At 41.1% G+C, this 19842-nt stretch overlaps 1 protein-coding gene across 35 annotated transcripts in view; it reads right to left on the bottom strand.

Moving 5' to 3' along the window:
• Positions 1-19842, bottom strand: part of LOC311443752 (uncharacterized protein) — a 319792-nt gene that overhangs the window by 8262 nt on the left and 291688 nt on the right. For 15 of the 35 annotated variants that reach the window (XR_014697464.1, XR_014697465.1, XR_014697466.1 and 12 more), the window contains exons 3-6: positions 16770-16847; positions 10455-10567; positions 9967-10216; positions 6341-6467 (exon numbers count right to left, since the gene is read on the bottom strand). Coding sequence is in view for 3 of the 35 variants with exons in the window: in XM_084534188.1 (XP_084390314.1) it covers positions 6351-6467; positions 9967-10216; positions 10455-10567; positions 16770-16829 (540 nt within the window). In the remaining 32 variants the exon portion in view is untranslated. Of the gene's footprint in view, positions 1-1778; positions 1866-6340; positions 6468-9966; positions 10217-10301; positions 10568-10646; positions 10730-16769; positions 16848-19842 lie in introns of those variants that run through there. The other 20 variants (XR_014697447.1, XR_014697456.1, XR_014697460.1 and 17 more) reach the window with 8 other exon arrangements.

Genomic DNA, 19842 nt, shown 5'->3' with positions numbered 1-19842 from the left:
TACTTGGAAGAGCTTCACAAGAGACTGAGGGAGCCCAAACAAGCACACCACTCTTTTAGCAGGTGGTTGCTGTACAAACTAAAAATGTAGGACAAATATGATGCAGAGATGAGTCACCATGTCTTGTACAGCAGCAGGCCCCTTGTTAAAAGAAGCTGAGTGAGCTGGCACTAACAGGTCTTCCTCCAGCAAGCAAGGTGGACGTAATTCCTCTTTCCCCAAATCTTTCTGCCCCTCTCTGTTTTCATTAACTAAACCAATTTACTGACTCTGACCTACATTTGCACTAGTTCCAGGATGCAACAGACTGTGTTTCTGGGGAATTTGCTATTTGCTAAAAATTTTAATCCAACCCATTTGAAAATGCTGTATGCTAACTGAGCAAATAAGGCAATCAGAAAACTATACAAAACCCATGCAATTGTCCCGGACTTGTTTGCAACACACTACTATTAATGAGCATCTGGGATAAGCATGGTATCTTGCACTATGGATCTCATGATCTGTACAATAATGGCTGATTTTAATTGACTTTTGCTGCATATAGCTAATCCCAATTGGAGAAGTTCCAGGATACTGCTAGTGAAGAACTGTGGGTGGGTGCATGTTTTGAAGTGATGGTAAACATTGTGACATATACTGTGTGTACCACATATTCTCATATGCACATTTTGACTTTTGTTGCCTTAGCTTTCACACAGCATTTCTAACATAGACATTCCTATTTGCCAGTTTAAGTGGAAATCTGTTAATATGTGAATACTGCTCGCCAGCATGTACCACCATCACTGGACTTTCAGAACTTATCTTCTCCACGAAACAGCCATCTTGCATGCTCAAGGGTGCTCCACAGGACTATGGTATCTGTGCAAGTAAGACCGGCAGAACTGGGCAAACGAGGAGTGATGAGAGCTGCTATGAAAAACTGTAACTCCGAGACTTGCAACTCAGCTCATTATCATACACCAATTTCCAATGTAAGAAAATATCACCAGGAAGGCCATGCTCTTTTACTGCCACAAATTCTTTTTTCCTTTCAAGAGATGCTGGTAACTAATGACAAGTTTGGTAAAGACACTTAAAGTGCTATGGATATTAAAATACCTTCAAAGGTCTGGGAGAAGGATCCAGAGTACCTGAATGAAGTACTTTAATGACTGGCCAGCCCCTCTACTTGAACTGCAACTCATCCTGAATCCACAATGACTTTTTGGGAACCTGGACTAGGCCAAGACTTACATATATTTTCAAATCTGATGCATTAAGAAGTCCCCTGCTATGCATCTCATTCTACTTAGCTGCAATATTGTGTGGCCAATATTATACAAACAATTTGGTTTTAGGATCTTTCTAGAAAAAAATTTGCATCCCACACAGCATAAATGCAAGGGATTTATAGGAAATGAAGCTGTGTGCATCCTCTCCCTAGCAATAAGGTGCCCAGAGCACAGGGAGGGTCCTCTGCTGCTGCCCACGCCACTGCCCATGCCTCCTGCAGACACAGCCGGAGAGCTCCTGATCCCATTGCAGCAGCTCCTCCACTCAACCAGAAAAAAATAAAATAAAAAATAATATATATATAACAACATTTTTCCTCGCTAACTGCAGCATTACCACTTCTCACAGAGACCACCCAGTTGCAGACAACTGTTAGGCAAGATTCATGCAAGAGAAATTAGTATGTGAGTGCAGAATGAGGAAAGCAGTGCCAGTGCAAAAGTAGCTACTGAACACAATGAAATAAATGCTGGTGAATGAGTGTTTCTGTAAGGTTATACTTCCATCACATCCAATTCGAATGTTATCCAGCAAACTGCCTTGCCAGGAGCCTTCTTTGTATTGCAGGAAGCCATCTGTGATGGTAACTAAAATGGGAACAGAACAAGATTCACTATGAAATACTCGTCAGAGTACTCCCCTCAAGTGTGTGCTCTGTTGTTCCTATGTTGCCAGAAGCAATCTATCTCCAAAGGTGAGGAAGGCATTATCACTATGAGCCCCAGAACTATCCCAAATGGATATCGTGCCTTTCACCTATGGCCTGTCACTGGGAGTCCATAAAATCTCCACTCTTTTAACCATAATTTGTCCTTGGCTAGGACCATTAATTGCTATGGAGATGGTGGGTGTGACGATGCATCATTTTGAACAAGTTATCTAAAACCTCAGTTTCAGTCTTTTTAACATATCTTCTGGCAGAAAGTACTGATTGTTTTCATTGATCTCTGCTACTTCTGGTTTAATTTTTCTTTCTCTATCTCTGAGTCCCTATCTTATGTCTCTTTCCTTGCCAAACTATTCATTTGTTGCTGGATAATCATGGGTTTGTGTTTCAGATAGCTTCCTATTTTGTTCATGTTTCCGTTCTATTGTCCACATATTTTTCCTCTGCAAATTTTGCTGTATTGTGCAGTGGCAAGTGGCTATCAGCTAATGCCAATATTTCTCCTTGAGAATACTTTTTCCTTGCATCATCAAGGATTTAAGTGGAAAGCCTTCAGCACAGTGCAAATTTCACTCCTGAGAATATCCATCTTTTGAGGTAGCTGATTTTAATTAAAGAATACTCTCTCTCCCCCCTCTCTCTGGATTATACTTTAATTTCAGACTCTATCACAACCGTAGATACTTCTTAGATAAAATGTATTTTTGTCTCTTTTCATCCATGATTATCTGTAGTTTTTAAACACTTGGGGTCAGCAGCTGGTCCCCAGTTGATGTAGTTCAGATACAATTCTATTCAAAGGAATTAGTTCAGAATAAAATTGGTGTTAAGTTCAAAATAAGGCAAAATGTTCATAATATTTTACCCTTATATACCTGAGTGAAACTCTCAGAAATATCAGTAATAACAGTTGTGATAATAAACAATAATCTCTGTAATCTATGGCACCTTTCACCTAAGTATTTTAGACATAAATGCATTAAGCTGCTGTCATATGAAGAAATGTCATTATCCTAATTTTACACAAGGGAAAAAAATAGGTGGCAGGAAGTTAAGAAAGCAGTTGAAAGTCATATAACAAGAACTGAACCTACATCTCCTCATCTTCTGTTTCTAATCCCTTAAACACAGGGAGGCTCTGTTCCCAAGGGACATAAAACTGAGGTCTTGAGAGTTAAGGGTTACAAAGGAATCAACAACATTCAAACACAAGTACAGTTTGGGCTTCTGCCTCCATCATCTTGCCAAATTATGACTGAAATAATATTGGTATCATATCTGAAATTGTTTATGCATGATTAATTTGCATAGTTAAACCACTTCCAGACTTCTCACATAAGTGGTAGAAATATAGTCCTAGGCAGAGAAAGTATAGTTACAGGTTTTATGTTTTAATGGTGGAAATGAATCGAGTGAAACCCTGCCACTTTTGAAGCCAAAGGCAAAACTTATTTTGATAAAACAAGGATTCTGGCCAGGATGCCTACGGCTGTGAGGACCCTCTGCAACTAATGTGCATTTCTTCATATAAAACGGTAGTATATTGGTGTATATATATATGACAGAGGTACAGCTGCATATATACCCACACAGAACTTGTGGGATGAGATCAGGCTGGCAAGCTTTCTGTGTACTGAGTGCAAATGATTGCACCAGTCATTTTAAACTGTTCTCTTTTTTTTTTTTTTTTTTTCTTTGTCTGCTTTTATTTTGCTTGTTTGTTTGTTTGTTTATTTTAATGCCCACTCCAGTCTATACACAAGATAGATGTGCATTTTTGCTTGGTCACGTATTTTTGATCTAAACAGAAATGCAGAAAAAAATATGTATGAAGAATAAGTGTAGAACTAAACTGTGCTTTGGCAAAATGCTTTAAACTGCCTTTCTGCCAGTAATCCATTAATTTGTGCTTCTTTGTTTTCTCCAAGCTCAGAATAATTCCCATCTGCCTTGACTCACTATCTAGCACATAAAGGAAGAGGTCTCTTTTCTGAGCATGGATGAAATAGGAAACTTTTTGTATTAATGAAGAATGGGGCTTTGAATTCTGGGGTTTCTACCACTGGGACCTAAAATAACTTGAGGTCCTGCTATTTTAATTAACTTCATTATGACGAGACTGCCTCTTTTTTTCGTGTATATTTTTCCAGCTTTTGTGTTCCTGGCCTGCCTGTAATACATATGTATTCCCCTTCTTCCCTCTCACTGAAGCTGAAGATGCAATCACATCTTTGAACCATCTGTTTTTTAATTTATTATTTTCCCCCATTGCATTGATGGGTTTTCTCATTTTTCTGTCAGGCTAACAGTTTGGCTCCTGTTTATCTAAGATATGTTAACATGCTGTTCCTCTTCTGGGCACTCAGTCAGCCTATTGTATTTTCTGAAATTAAACACCAGGGATTTTTGAACGTTATTTTCTTCGTCAGTCCAGGGAATGTCCTCTACCTTTACATCCTCTCTTCCTCCTTTTGTTGTTCCAGTGTACATTTTATGACTCTTGCTAAATTTAGGATAGTATCTTATTTTCCTGTCCTCTCCAGGTCATTCTCAAGATGTGAATGGTCACAGACTGCCTGGGAATGCTCTTACACCTGGTGAGTAAACTATGTATGTGAGGCCAGGGCCAGGCCAGGATTCCCCAGAGGAGGCAGAGGGTTATCCCAGAGCTCCCCCTACCAAGCTCCTCACAGAGCCCCCTGAGGGCAGGACATGAGGTGGCAGGAGCCCATGCCAAGCACAGCTTGGTGCTTAGCCTGTTGCTGTTGAACATTTATTTTCTTCAGCTTGGGAAATACCTTCCAGGTGTTGCTCAAGCACCCACCAAATGATCAGACACAAGTGCTTTGCATTGCATTTGCTGCCCGCAGCCAGCTGCAGTCACAGCTGGGCTAGGCTGTACTGAGAAGGGCAGGGTAGTGCTGAGCCATAGCAGGGAGCTGTATATCCCCGAGGTGGCAAGGAAGTTCCAGGTAATCACAGTATAGAGCATAATGTGGATTTATATTTGTTACCATACCTTTCTATAGTATATCCCAAGAGTGTTCTGAGGCATTCCATTCTTTAATAAGCAGAAAGTGCTCTGAGATTTTTCTAATGAAAATGATATAGGAGCACACAGTGTTATTATTAAAACCTCTTCCTTTTTCTCTAGGAACTGGTAAAATACATTTACAGTTTATATCCTTTTTGGTGAGCATTAAACTTTCTAATTTAAAATAATAAAACCCAGTTTGCTCCCTTTCTTTTTCTTCCATTTCAAAAATATAAAAAACTGTCAGTTTTTTAACTATTCTTATTTTGCTGAGTGATTTTTGGATTTCAATAAAAGTAACATTGTGGTTACAACACTTTGTGAGATAAGCAAAGAGATGTTTTTTTTTTTTTTACAGCACAATTATGGAAATTTCAAAGAACCTTATAAATATCCTGCTATTTGCATATATGAGATAAGCATATTTCAGTAATGGTTATGACAGGCTAGCAAGGAAAATGTGTGGGACAGCTATACAGCAAATACATGCAAACAGACACAGAGAGGGTGTGTGTGCGTGCACTTCTCCAGAGAAGACCCTGCTTGCTTGGTGGGCACAGGATCCCTGGGAATGCCTGGGCCTGCCGATGGAGAGGGATTATCCCTATGCTTTGACTCAGTTTCCCCACATGCAGATGCAAGATCAGCAGTATTTTTCTAATGCAACAAAGCATTTTGCTAGGTCCAGATGGTGTGCGCTAGGCTCAGGCTGCTGCCCCATGTGCTCTGCCTGCCTGCAGTCATCATGTCTTGTAGTTGTAGAAGTACAGAGCCCCTCCAATGCACATCAAAACTGCCAGGGCCTAGGTGCAGTCTATCCAGTTGCACAGCAGGCTGACTGACACTTCTGGCTGCACAAAAGTTTAACACGATCCGAAGTGCTCATGAAAGACCCATAGGGCAGCTAAGGCTGGTGTGGTCTTGAGTACAGGCCCAAGCATCCACTCAAAATGCTATGGGAACATAGCCATAACTGCCTCAAGTTTTCAAGGGCCTTTCTGAACTGATCTCTGCGTGCTTTTATTCTTTTGTTTCCCTTTGTATTTTAAAGTTGGGAATTGCTCTTCTGGTTATGCTTGAGAGCTGCTAGGAAGCTCAGAGAATTAGTGTGGCAATTTCCTCAGTCCTTTGTTGAAAAGGAAGAGTCCACAAAAATGCACTACCATTTTAGCTGCAAAAGAGCGTAAATAGCTATCAAACACAGAGATGATTTAACTAAAAAAACCTGCAAACAAACAACACCCTCTACACACACTTTTCTGTCCCCATTAGAACTGCAGGTTTCCATTCTGTGGATCTCCCAGCCATCTGCTTGGCCCTTGAAAGAGTCCTTGAGAAACCGAAAAATGAAAACCACTTACTTTCTGAAAACTAATCTTGGCTTCCTGGTGCCTTGCTTTCAGGGGAGTTCCACTTGAGGCTTGATTTCTGTAAGTGCAGATACTCAGTATGTCCTGAACAATTAGATGCCTTTGAGGATGTTGAAAGCTAGACATAAAAAACAAATCAATCAGGAGTTTTGTTTGACAACTGACACTATTTCTAATGGAAAAAAAACAACGACCCACCAACCAACACCTCCCCATCCCCCAAACAACAACAACAACAATTAAACAAAACAAACAAAACTGACAAAACCGAAAATCCAGAAAGTTCAACCCTTTGATCTTCATGTTTTAAAACCTACAGAGGTACAAATCTATCTTTTTTTTTTTTTTTTTTTTTTTCCCTGCTGAGGCAGATAACCTTTACCAGAAGCTGACGTCCCCTGGCATTTGCAGCATGGCTAGGGGCCCTCAGAGAGGTGCTTGGGGCTTGCTGATGGATTTCCTCAGGGCACTGATGTCTACAAATGCTCCTTTCTTGTCACAAATGGCTAAGAGATGGGGTGACAACCCCTGAAGCCCCTCAGGAACCCATCAACACAGCCTCTGGGTAAAATATGAGTGTGGGCATGAGGCATCTGATGACAGTGACCAGCACTGCGAGCTGCTCAAACTGCTGGGAATTATGTTGTAATTTTTTTCCTAGGCTCTCACAGAAAGCTGTACTTTCTCTAATGGAGACAGTTAGGATTACAAGCAATCACTGCCTTCCAAGCAGTTGATATTCAGACAAAAAAAAAAAAAAAAAAAAAAAAAAAAAAAAAAGAAGAGCAAGGGAAGGTGAAGTTTTGTCTTGTCAGCTAATGATCCTTGACTCTCTTGCTTTGTGTTTTTGGTAGCAACCACAGAGAGGTCACACATGAAACTGTGGCAGTGTGAGGTGTCTTTATTAAATATATCAATGGAGTTTATTAAGTGGAATGTGTGGCACTGGGTAGTGTAAGCCACTGTTGGACGGGCTTGGGGTCATGCAGGCCTCCTGCCCTGACGTCACCGTCTGCTGGATTAATACCATGAGCTCACAGCATGGGCCTGATTAGAAGGTCGGGTCCTGGTTGGTTTTACCTCAGCCCTCTGCTAAGCCTTTGTTTGTAACGTGAGCAACACACTTTTCAGCTCATCACCAAGGCTCCATGCTCAGAGCCAAGACAGATCACTTAGGTCTTTTACCACCTCTGGCAGAAACAGGTTTTAAAATCTCCACCCTGCAAGAGGAGGGCGCAGAGGTGGACTCATTATCTCCGGTTGTCCAGCTGATCGTTTGGACTTTAGACAAGCCTTCTTTTTGAAAACTTTTTTTTTTTTTTTTTAATATATTTTTTCCCCCTTTTATTCTCATTTTCAATCTGCAACAGGAGGGCAAAACAGAAAAGGTTGCTGAAAACTTTTTTAGCTTGCTTTTTCTCAGGGGATTCTAGTTCATGGAAGAAGAAACTAGGCTCTCTAACAGGAAAAAAGTCATGAGAAGTCATGAGTTAGAGACCCTCTACCACAATGAGGCAATTTTCCTATTTGAAGCCAATGGATTACTTGCACAGGCTGGGAAGAGCCAGAGATGGAAAAAGCAGAGAGACAGAGAGACATTCAGGCTGCACTGAGGGATGAGGGAGTATTTCATATAACCCAGAGAAAGGCAGATGGGAGGAAGGGATTTGGTGTGATGGTGATCACTGCATGATTAGAGGTGACAAGAACAATAGTGCATGTCTACACCACTTGTTAGCTGAATGCTGGCCTCCTAGGAAAGAGGAATATATCCAGCATGGAGATGGATGTGCCTATCTCGGGCAGTTTTCCTGATGCTCTTCTCCTTCCAGTCCTGGCCTTTATTCTGCAACATGCAGGAAAGAGCATGCTGCATGCAGACCCTGCCATGACTGAGCAGGCAGAACAGAAACTGCCTAACACTGTTCAACTGTATTCCCAATTTTGGGAACATTTATGCCTGATACAATAGTTAGAAAAGCTATTCTTACACACCACAGTAAATCAATGTTTCTATGTTGATCCGGATCTGGTGACTGGATAACACTTCTTTATGTGATCCTGCAAATTTAATACAACTCTTCATATGGATTATTTTTTTCTCCTCTCCAAACCTTTGACTGGCATTGACAACACTTCCTCATATTGTCTGAACTTACTGGAACTAGTAAACAGCAGGAATTACTTTATCCTTGCTAGCACCAGATCTATTCCACTTACAACCCAAGTTGTGCTTCTTTCCCGTAAACACATGATACACTACTTGACTCCCTGCTTGCCATTGTTCATATTGGTTATTAACCATTTTCCACCTTTTATCTGTTCTATGAACATTTTAACCTAACTGCTCAGCTATTTGATGATTATCTTGTTGCAGCTGTTTGTCAAATTCTTTTATCCATTAATCTGTGAGACCCTTCAACTGCTGTTCATCTGATACAAAAACATTTAACTACCAACACTGACAGAGTCATATCACCCGTCATGTCATGGTCTTAAAAGGAATATAATTGTGGTGGGCTGTGGTCATTTGTGGAGCCAATTAGAGGGGAACACCACATCCTAATTTCTGCCATTCACCTGTACTGACTTCCTGTAAGCTTCCTTTAGAAACCAAGTTATCCCTGTCCTGAGATTTGTGGGTATTCTGCTGTATAGCTACAGCTTAACACCTAGCAGGGCACATAGCTTGTTCAGTAAAATGAAATCCTTCACCCTTGTTTGCTCATATTGCCGGGCTGTGCACCTGACAACGCAACTGGTATTTCTGCCACTTGTACTAGGTGAGGTGAGAGCTGCTCCACTACATCCTGTTCTTCTTACAGTGACTGTGAAAGCCTTACCCTATGAGAACTTGAATCCCCTGTAAAACATGTTTCTGTTTTATGCAGATGTATTTCGACAGAGGCAGTTAAACCTGCATAAGCCACTGCACATCAGGAGGCTGCAATAGCTAATACTCCTGCTTGGCACCCTTAACCATTAAGGTATAGAGGCACTCATGTCACGTGCCCTTTTCCAGGTCTAATGCCAGAGACATTAACGTGAGGCTCCATTTTGCCAGCCTAGAGCTAGGTATTTGCCACCTTGTGCTTTATCAGACACAACGTATTTCAAGGAAGCGTGTCTGGTGTGTGTGTTGTGCCACTGGCATTCTTCCAACAATATAATCTGATTTTTCTGATTACCAGAAATTTGCTTGTTCCTTTTGACAAGGAGCTGTGGCATTGATAAGATTTGAGATGAATGGACAATAGCCAATAACATGGTATCTCTCTTTCGTGCCAAATTGACACTTCCTTCCTGGCTAACAGAAGCAAACCACTCAGTTTTCTGAGTCCAGATATCCCATCACTGCAGCTTGGGCTGGCTTCAGCTCAACCAAGCTGCCTGTTTTTCTGTACCCTGCTCCCACTGCCTAGTTTTCTCCAAAAGCTTAGCTGGAGGACGACTCACTTCAGTGAACATCAGAATAAAATCCTGCATACAATTAAATGTGCCTTACAGTGCTTTTAGCTAGACTGAGCAATGGGTTCGGGTAACTCCTGAATTAATTCCACATTCTGTTTACCAAGAGTCTGGCCTTCAATACCTAGTATTGCTCCTAAATAGTTTACCTCTTGTTGTACTAACTGAACTTTTCGTGTATTGACTTTCAATCCTTCCTGTTGGATTGCAGCCAAAACTTCCTGTTTGCTGACACAGTTGTTTCTCAGAATCCCCCAGATTTGGCCGTGATCCATATATGATGAGACATGTTTCCTGGATGTGCAGGCTAATTTCTCCCACATTTGAATGATGCACAGATGAAAGATCACAGGACCTTGTGAATACTTGAAGAACTCATGTGGAACGATTTTGTTTCTCCTAAAATGTAAAAACAAGCATTTACCAACACTTCTCTTCCAGAGGGCTGAAGAAGAATGCATTTGCTAGATCTATGACTGAAAACCACTTATCTCCTTGTACTATTACGGCCATAATTTCTGGCATTTCAACAAGAAGAGGTGATGTTTGCGGAGTTACAGCATTTAATGCTCTGAAATCCAGTCAGATGCATCTTTATATCTCCCTTTAATACCAGCCACACAAGGGAATTACACACAGTGGGTCATTGCATTGGCACTCCTTGATCCACCAGGCTATTAATAGTGGACAACAATCCTTCCTGGGCTTCGCTTGGGTACTCGCATCATTTCTCTGGTCTTGGATCAAACCCTGTTATTAAAGAAAAGGCATTAATCTTTCCATATTCCAATTTATCTCAAGCTTATACTTACAAAACAAGGTAACTCACCCTCATCCTGAGGTGTTCAGACTATTTCAGGATCCTTTATAGGAACACATCTTCATACAAGTAAGATAATTATGAGTCCTTAGACTTCCTCATTACCCTTCCACAGTCAGATCTAAACCTATTTTGTTTAAGGAATGTGCTGCCAAAAAAGCACATTTTTTTTTTCCCTGCACATGATGCTGAATACAAGAAAACTCAACCTCATTCTCCAGTAAGCAGTTTTCACTGGGTGTGGGTGTAGGAGCAGAGCTTATACGCTCCCTCTGCCACAGAAAACCACTATACACTTCTGCCTTTATGGTATACCTTGTAGGCACCCACACTCTTGCAAAATAGTAATTTCAATAGTTGCTGAGGCACCAGAATCTAATAAGAGTTTGGTCTCTCAGTATTTTGTTTTTCATTGCTGTTGTACTGTTCTGCCAATTTATGCATTAAGACACTAATGGATTTTATACTCCACCTAGCTATATCTTCTCCCAGGCTCTCCAGTTCCTTCCAAAGACTGTTTCACATCTGCTTCAAATGCCATTTCCAAGACTCATACAGTCCAGAGAAAAACTCTTCTTACTTCCCACAGGCAGTGTCCCACATGCTGCAGAAGCACAAAGGTCCCTCTCATCCTCAAGAGCTTTGGGTTAGTTTGCCCTCAAGACCCTGATTAGTGAAAGGGATTATTAACGGTAGAAATTACTTTGACTAGATTTATTTCTAGTTCCTTTTCTTTCCAGAGAATCCATCCAGCCCTCCCAGCACATCCCCTTTCATCCCCAACCCCTCAATTTTGTTAGTGGAGTTCATAGGTCCCATAGCTGTACCTAACCTCTAGCACTGCGATCTGAATCCCAGTTCATTATCAACAGGGCCCCAGTCTCCCCCAGCAATAATTCAGCATCTATCTCAGGAGCTGTTTTCTAGCAATACACGACTCCAGTCCTTCATCTTTTTTCATCTTTTTTTTTTTTTTTTTTTTTTTCCAAATGAAGCAGCTTAGACAACAATTCAGTTCAAAATCTCATCAGAATCACTGTAGCCTGTTCTCTTTCCCTGCTGCAGGCTCTTGAAGTTCAGCATCACACAACCGTCAGTGGGCACCCAGACTGCCTTAGCCATGGAGTCATTATCAGAATTGGTCTATCTGGGCTATGCTCCTAAGTCCACAAACCATTTCCACACAAATATCCCTATTAAAGACTCCACTTTGATAGCAAAAGCTCAGCCTTGAGTAGCAACCAACTCCATTTCAGCAGTGACTCTTTCAGTGTTCTCTCTCTCATGGTCCCCATCTCCCTGAATTAACAGTATTCTTTACCATGATGACATCCCCCGGACCTGTATGCCTGTAGCTCAATATACAAAGGGAAGTATTTCTGGAGGGTATGGCCCAGCTGAAATGGGGTCATCCCAAATGGTTCCATCCCTGTCATCAGGGTCACCACTCCTTTTCCACTTTGTACTGTAGCCAACATGTCCAGTTTAGCTGATAAATTCTGTTAATTTTTCTCACTTGCTTACTGGAGTCCCAGAATTCAAGTGCTCGTTTTCACTATAGGTGGCAATGATTTGATTTCTGTTCCTGCTTTGCTCAGACTCTCACAGGCTCACTGTCATGGACTTAACTGCTGGGTTACCACCAATCTGCCGCAAGCAAAATGCAGTCTGATGATGCATGCAGGCACCCCCTTCCTCACTAGCACAAAGCAGAATAAAAATGGCTTGGCCAACATCCCTTTTATGGAACAAAACTGGAAAATGGTGCCCTTGTACCAGACAATTCCTGGGCATTTGTACGTGCATTAACATGCCCATACACTGAAGCTGAGTGATGACCAAGCCTGAGGGTGGTGAGTCCTTGTTCAGATGTCCAGTTGCTGGTGAGGACCATGGTGACCAGGCACTATTATATTCTCAGATATAGTTCAGTTTCAAAGGAAAACACTCCCAATCTGTAAGACCAAACCATTTTTTTTTTCCTAGGGTTAGTTCTACAAACATAGTGGGTATGTGACTTGATTGATTTTTAGTTCTACATAATCTGTGAAACTTTCCTACTTTCCCTACTTTCCAAAGTTTCAAAACCCACTTGCTTCAGATCTACCAAGTTACTTTGGGCTAGCAAAAGACACATTGTGTAGCTAAATCTCTCACAGTAAGCAGTGCTGTAGCCAATGTCATTCTCTGTATCATCATCTCCCTTTTCATAAATGACCTCCTAGTCTGGCTTATATTACCCTTCCTTGTTTATCCAAACTGCAAACCTTCAAATATGTGCTGTTGAACATACAAGGCATGCTCTTCCTCTCCTTCCATAGCATAGCACAAGGACCATGTTTCCCTTCCTCATCTGTCAGGTAGGGTCTGCTGGCTGAACGACCACATGAGGCTGCCTGTGAAGGCTTGCCTGCCCCACAGTGCTCCTATTACAGCTTGAGGTTCCCTGGTGGCACAGGCTCCTTGGCAGATCTGCATCTGGAAGTTGTGAGCTGCCATGCTACACTGTGGCAGCAATGCTGCTTGTACAGTGAAGGACCCTATGATTTGTGGTGCTATAAAAGCTGAAAAACTCCATCATTGCCTTTTATATATAATTGAAAACACAGTAATTGACTGCAGTGTCAACTAAAGAAAGCAGGCAGCACCCTTGGAACTACACACACACGTGCGCACGCACACGTGCACACACAGCCTTCTACTGCCAGCCAGGCAGTGCTGCGTGACTTGTCTTAATAGAAGGCTTAAAATAAATCAGAATTATTTCCAGATTAGAAGGAAAAAAAAATCCTTGTGAAGATGTTTCAGTCTAAGCGCAAAGAACACAAAACGAGCAGTCTCTTTGCCAGGCAGCACAGCATTTTCTCTCTCCTGGTCCTTTGCTCTCTGCCCTCCTGCTCCCACAACCTGGCTTAACCTTTTTTTTTCTGTATGATGCAGCTGAACATGTGATATTACTAAGCTGCTGCATCCATGCCAGTGTACCTGTAAACAAGTTATGTGTCTCCTAGACTTTCCCTATTCATTTTCTTGACATAAGTCTCAGAAAAGCTCCCCAAACCAATGTTGTTGTAACACTGCTGAAATAACACTAAGCAGATTAAAACACCCATTTACAGCCATAGCATCTGTGAGGGCCAGATCATAAACTCTTCTCCTGGTATCACCTCATCAAGCCCTCATCACAGACAGCCTTTGACCCACAACCACGTAATCTGTCAGAGTTCACAACAGGGATCAGGTATACACAGGAGTGTTCATAACTTTGCCAGCTTTAGGGCCCCAAATGCACCACAACATCTGATGGGAGTGGTGCTTCCACCTCTGTTTGATGCACGCTGCTGGCTTTTCAAAGTGATATGAAAAGCTTTTTCTCTTCTCCAATGAGAATTTCTCTTCTCCAATAAGAGGCCACTGCAGGCAATTCACTAATTTCAGTGTTGAAACACATTGGGATCTTGCTTGATTTCCTCAGTGCCTTCTCTGGGGGACAAAGCCTGGCAGACATGCTGGATGGTAGTATCTACCCCAAGTAGATGAGTAAGGGGGCACTGAAGGAGATGGGAAGGAGGAAGGAAGAGGGACAAAGGCTGAAAGCACAGCCAAAAAAAATAAAACCATCCTACCAACCTGCCTCTCCCCAACTCACTTCAGCTATTTAAATAAGGAGAAATTTTCATTTTTGACTGCTCATGTGTGCCATTTTGTTTACCTTGGGTGCTTTCTGCTGAAATTATAGAAACAGGCCAGTTTACTTCACTCTCATTTTTAGACAGTTTCGCTTTCAGCGTCTTCTGCACAAACAACATGCTACGATTCGGGGGTTGCAAAGACTGCAGGGAAATATTGATTTCCTCACAATAACACTAAAACAGTTCGACCCAACATTTTCTGAAGGCTTTTACAAAACATACATTTTGAGGGACAAGTTTGCCTTGACAGAGTTCTTTTAAAGTGAACTGCCTTTCTTGCAGCTGCAGTAGAGCTGTTATTTACTACTTTTTATTACAGAAAAAGAATTGTTGATGCTGGAATTTTCTTTTATTCTGGTAAATAGCTTTAAAATTTTAGATTACCTGGTTATGTGAAAAGCTGCACTGTAATGCAAGGAAAATTGTAATTATTCAGCTAATTAAAAAGTCTTAATTATAATATAGAATAATTAATTTCTTTTGATACTTACAATTCAGACACTCCCTTGTATACCTCAGGGGTCCAGAAGTCTTAGCGAACATAACAACGGGATTTGCTTCTTAGAAAAGCCAGCTTTCTCTAAGGCTTTTCTTAGCTTGGTAATAGTCCTGTATATGACAATAGGGACTGATGGCCAATATTATAGCTGGAGATTCCTGAGGCATCAGCTCTCAAACGCAGAAGGTCATATGCCATCTCCACTATCAAAAGCATTCCAAAAAAAGACACCAAAGTATTGTGAACTGCGTAACTACTGGTGCACTACTGCACTATGAGAACTGCAGCCCATCTCATCTTGCCATCACAGCCCCACTTGCAGCCCCCTGCTGGGTAGCACTGGACTAGGAACTCCAGAGGCAGTCTTTCTTTGAATTCCTCTGTCCCACGGTCTCATCACAGACTTCCAGTCTGCTCCTGCCTATTCAAACTCCTCTGTGTCATCCAGCCAACTGACACTCTAGGAGCAGTGCTGCTCCTCTACCAGCTTTAATATACTTTCTGGCAGAGCTGCATTCACGTGGGCACTGGGGATCACAGCATACTCCTGCAGAGATGAGTAGCTATGAATACACGAGGTCAGGAGATGCCAAGATGGGAAGAAGGCTTATGATTCCATTTGCAGCCATTGAAGTGACACTTTTCCTCATTTTATTCAATTTGTCTCGACTACAGAGCCTAAATCAGTTTAATAACAGGAAGTACATTTTAGCTTTTATCCTCCCCATCCCATTTTGCCCAGTGAGCTGGGTGGAGCTAACATTCTGGGGGTTGGCTGTTCTTAGCCAGGAAAACAGTTCAGCTATGAGGGGCATTGGATTTATTTGCACCCTAGTCCCTAATGTCCAAAAGCATATGGAGTTGCAATTAGAGGAAAAAAGCTGACTGACACTCTAAAAACAGGTTGCAAATATTAAACATACTCTGATGTTACAAAGCTTGATAGAGAAGGGTGGGAGAAGGCATTGCAGAGGCTCTGGGTCTACCATGAAAGGAGTTGTTTTTTTTTTTTTTAGGACATTTGCATTTTTCCAAAGATAGTTAAAATAAGAAGGACTTGTTTTAGTGAAGGCCTCCAAAGAATTGCTCTGTGAGATCAGTATCAGCTAACATAGTACTCTAGCATTCCATACACTCTTGATCTCATGTGTTCTCCTTTCCAGACCCATGTGCCAGTGGGAAGCAGCTACTCGGAAGTGTGGGTTGGGCAAGGAGAGCTGGCTGACATGAAGCCATCAGATACTGAAGGTTCATGACTCTTTTCTTCAAAAAGGCTCAAATGCTTTAAAATGCCTTTTTGAAGAAAAGAGTCAGCCTTTTCTTCAAAAAAAAGGCTGACTCTTTTCTTCAAAAAGGCATTTTAAAAAGTCAGAATTAAGAAAGTTTTTGAGGCACGTAAGTACAGCATCCTATCCTTAGACTTTGTGATGCTTCATCAGCACCTCCATCTTTCAGTGTTTCTTACAGCACATTGTGAAATAGGATCTCTCCACACCCTTCCATCCTCTTGGCAGCTGCTGGAGGTCAAGGCAGGACTGTAACACAACACAGCCATGCATACTGGCGGGTGTTCAATGGAACTGGTATCTAATATTACTCTCAAAAAACAATGTGTTTGCCCAATTTCTGCACCCAGTGGAACACTAATTCTCAGTGAAAGCAATTGTGGCATCTTATTTCTTGTTCAAGGCTCTAAATCTCCTCTTCACCCAGTCGTGTGTCATAGATAAGAGTTGCATTTACATTCCATCAGTCACACCCTGCTGCACAAGAAGGTGAAGCCACTTTACACAAGCTAGTTAGCAATGCAAGACTCTTTCCCAGAACAGTAAACTTCTTTCTGACATGTCTGATGGCAAAATAGGAAAATAAAAATTCAATTACATTTCAACCCTAATAAAATTCACTTATCTTTCCCCTCTTTCTATTTTTAAAATATACCTGCATTTGCTGTTTTTCTGGATTTTCTCCCTCATAAAATTTACTAAATCTTGTGTGCATCCTCACTCATCTCTTTCTCTGTGAAGAATTAAAAAGAATTAATAAGACTGGATATTCGAATGAAATCCTTTTTATTTCATGGCCCAATTTTGCTTCCATAAACTCTGCATTTATAGCAACCTCATAAATTACCAACACATACTGAAAATAAATACTCCTTGTCTCTCCTACTAAGCATGAAGACTTAGCAAACAGATCTCTCAAAATCACGGGAAAAGGAAAGGATATTTTCTTTTTGACTCATTCAACTGGAAATACAATTTTGAGAAAAGCAAAGCAGTGTTTCCCTTTCACTGTTTCCATTTCATTTGGGCTGATAAATGCCTCTGGGACATTGCATTTCTGGTTTCACCTCTTCCCAGCTGTCTGTCTGTCTCTCTCTCTTTCTCTCTCTTTTTTTCTCTCTCTTCCCCCCCCCCCCCCCCCCTTTTTCAACTGGCCTAAAAATAAGTGGTGCCTGGCAGCTGCAGAGTGTTGGCTGTCATAGGGATTGTTGGTATATGACCTTCTGTCTGTAGTAGAAGAGCACTGGTTTCCTTTAGACAGGCACTGAGCAAGTCGAGAAGTGGTTTGACTGTCTTTGCTGATGACATTAACCAAACGATGTTCAAGAGATGTCAAAGTCCTGTGGTTAGGTAGGCAGCCAGATCTGAATGATGGGACTTTATTACAAACAGTCCTATCCAATAAAAGCATGCTAAGACTTTGAAAGGAAAGAAAGCTACTGTGAATTCATGTCCTTCTTTGTGCTTCTGCTGGCAGCAAGGCACTGAATTAGTGTGAAAATTGAGCAAAAATTAATCTTTGCCTCATAATCCATTATTTAAAAGGGAACACTCACTCACTATAATTTTCAACTCACTGCCACAGCAAAGTCATTCTGGATTCTGTAAGTTTGCCATAGGGGAAAAATAGCAACATAAGAGTAGGTCTTGAGATTTGTTGGAGTGCCAGACTCTTAATCTGCTTACTGCATTTGCCATTTGCAATTTTACATTGTAGTTACAGCCTCCCCAAGGTCACCCCAAACATCTCAAAGCTCTTAACCATCTGTCTCTGATTCCTAAAAATTAATATGGATATGGAGAGAGAAAGACAGACTGATTCATTAGGGTGACTCTCATTTACCAGAAACAAACAAAAAAAAACCAACAACACAAAAACAAACAAACAACAACAACAAGAAAAACACCTGCACCAGCTGCACCAGAAGCAGAGCCCTGGGCAGCCACAGCAGCAAAACAAAAACCTTCAGCTCTGAAAACTCAGCCCATGGCCACACCGCACCTGTCACCAAAGCATGTGACTGCATGTTTCCTGCTGACACCTGCAAGGAAATGATGGGCAAACTGGGATCTCACACGCCAGCTTCACCAGCACTCACCTCTACTAGCCCCAAATCCTGTTGCAGGTAGAGGCATGGGACGCTACACCTTTTCATGCTTGCCATAGCTTGAGAGACCACCATGAAGGAGGGCCTCAGGCACAGAGTTTGTTTAGTCAAGGCTTACCTTCAGTAAAGCTGTCACTTTAACATTGATTTCTTAGTCTATGCCATGCTTAAAATGAGGCATAGCTGTATATGAGACAAACTACACAGCTGTGTTTCATTTGCCATGTGACTGCCTGCTGTCCTCCAGCTTTCCACACAATTTTGGAGCATAGGAATAAGGTTGAGAGGATAAATCAAACAGAGGGATAGTGTCATGGGTATGGAAACCAATCCCAAATCTTTAGGAAGGCTTGAAACAGATCACTGAATCTTTCTGTGTCTATATTGCCTTCCTTAAGCATGACAGTAAAACACACTTCTTGCTCATGTATGTAGATTATGATGTTTGGTTTTCTGCTAGCTGTCTTGCAACCTGAGATGCCATTCTCTGCTGGGGTCCATAAGATTTAATGTAATGTAACAACAGCACTACAAGTAACAAAATACATACATTACTGAGCACAACACACACACACACACACACAAATCTAGCTCCTGCTATGATACAAGAAAGGAGTAGCGGAAAATTTTAGATTTTGGTTCTGTTTTTACAAAAAGGAAAAAAAAAAAAGAAAAAAAAAGGAAAGCAAACTATTATGGTAGCCTATAATACAATAATAAAAAGAATGGAAATTAAACTGCAGCATACAGGCAATTTAAAGGAAATAAATAACAACAACAACAAAAAAAAAGAAATCTAAATTTGTTTCCATTTGGTCTGAAAAACAAATACAGGGAAAAAAAAAAAAGCTGAATAAAAAAAACGCCATGAGCTGCCTAAAAAAGATATTATGGGAGGAAAAGACTGATGAGTACTTTGAGAATGTGTTAACTTTTAAACAGCTTGAACACTCAAATTGGAATAAAAATACTCCTTCAATTAAAAATTATTAAAATTAGCTCAAAGTATTTTTTTGGTGTGTTCACTGGAAGAATTTAATAGGATCTAGTACTCAGCAAAGCTTTGAAGCAAAAATAACGTCTCAGGAGCTCATTACGCATTAAATCCTATCAAAAAGCAGGATCCCACTATGAAATTAACACAATTTGCAAATCATTATTGCAGGCTACTCCTTCCTCTGCTCTTTTGGTCATTTTAAACTCAAATCTGTGATGCTGTCAAAACCACCACCACCAAAAACCACTCACAAAAAAATGGGCATTGTATCTTGAAACATTCTGAGCTGTGAACAGCACGGTACAATAGTCACTTAGAACAATATACACAGGAGAAGCTGTCAGGAAAGCCGAGAAGTAGAAAGTGAAGTGAACCAAGGGATGTGGATCAAAATGTTGTTTGGGAACATTTTATAGTGTAGGAAAATTTGAAACTTATGCCTTCCTCGGCCTCTATAGATGTAATGGTGTAGTTTCCAGTTTTCAGCCTCGGTCTTAACATGGCTGAATTAATTGGTTATTTTACAGGACATGCTCACTCACGAGTATTCATGAAATATGAATAACTGGACAAAGTTTCCTTCTAATGAAATGCTGGTTCTTGCTTCCTCTTGTCTGAATCAG

The sequence above is a fragment of the Aythya ferina genome (assembly GCF_964211825.1).
Source record: "Aythya ferina genome assembly, chromosome: 13".
In the NCBI taxonomy this organism is placed as follows: domain Eukaryota; kingdom Metazoa; phylum Chordata; class Aves; order Anseriformes; family Anatidae; genus Aythya; species Aythya ferina.
This window is presented reverse-complemented; position numbering and strand designations above follow the sequence as displayed.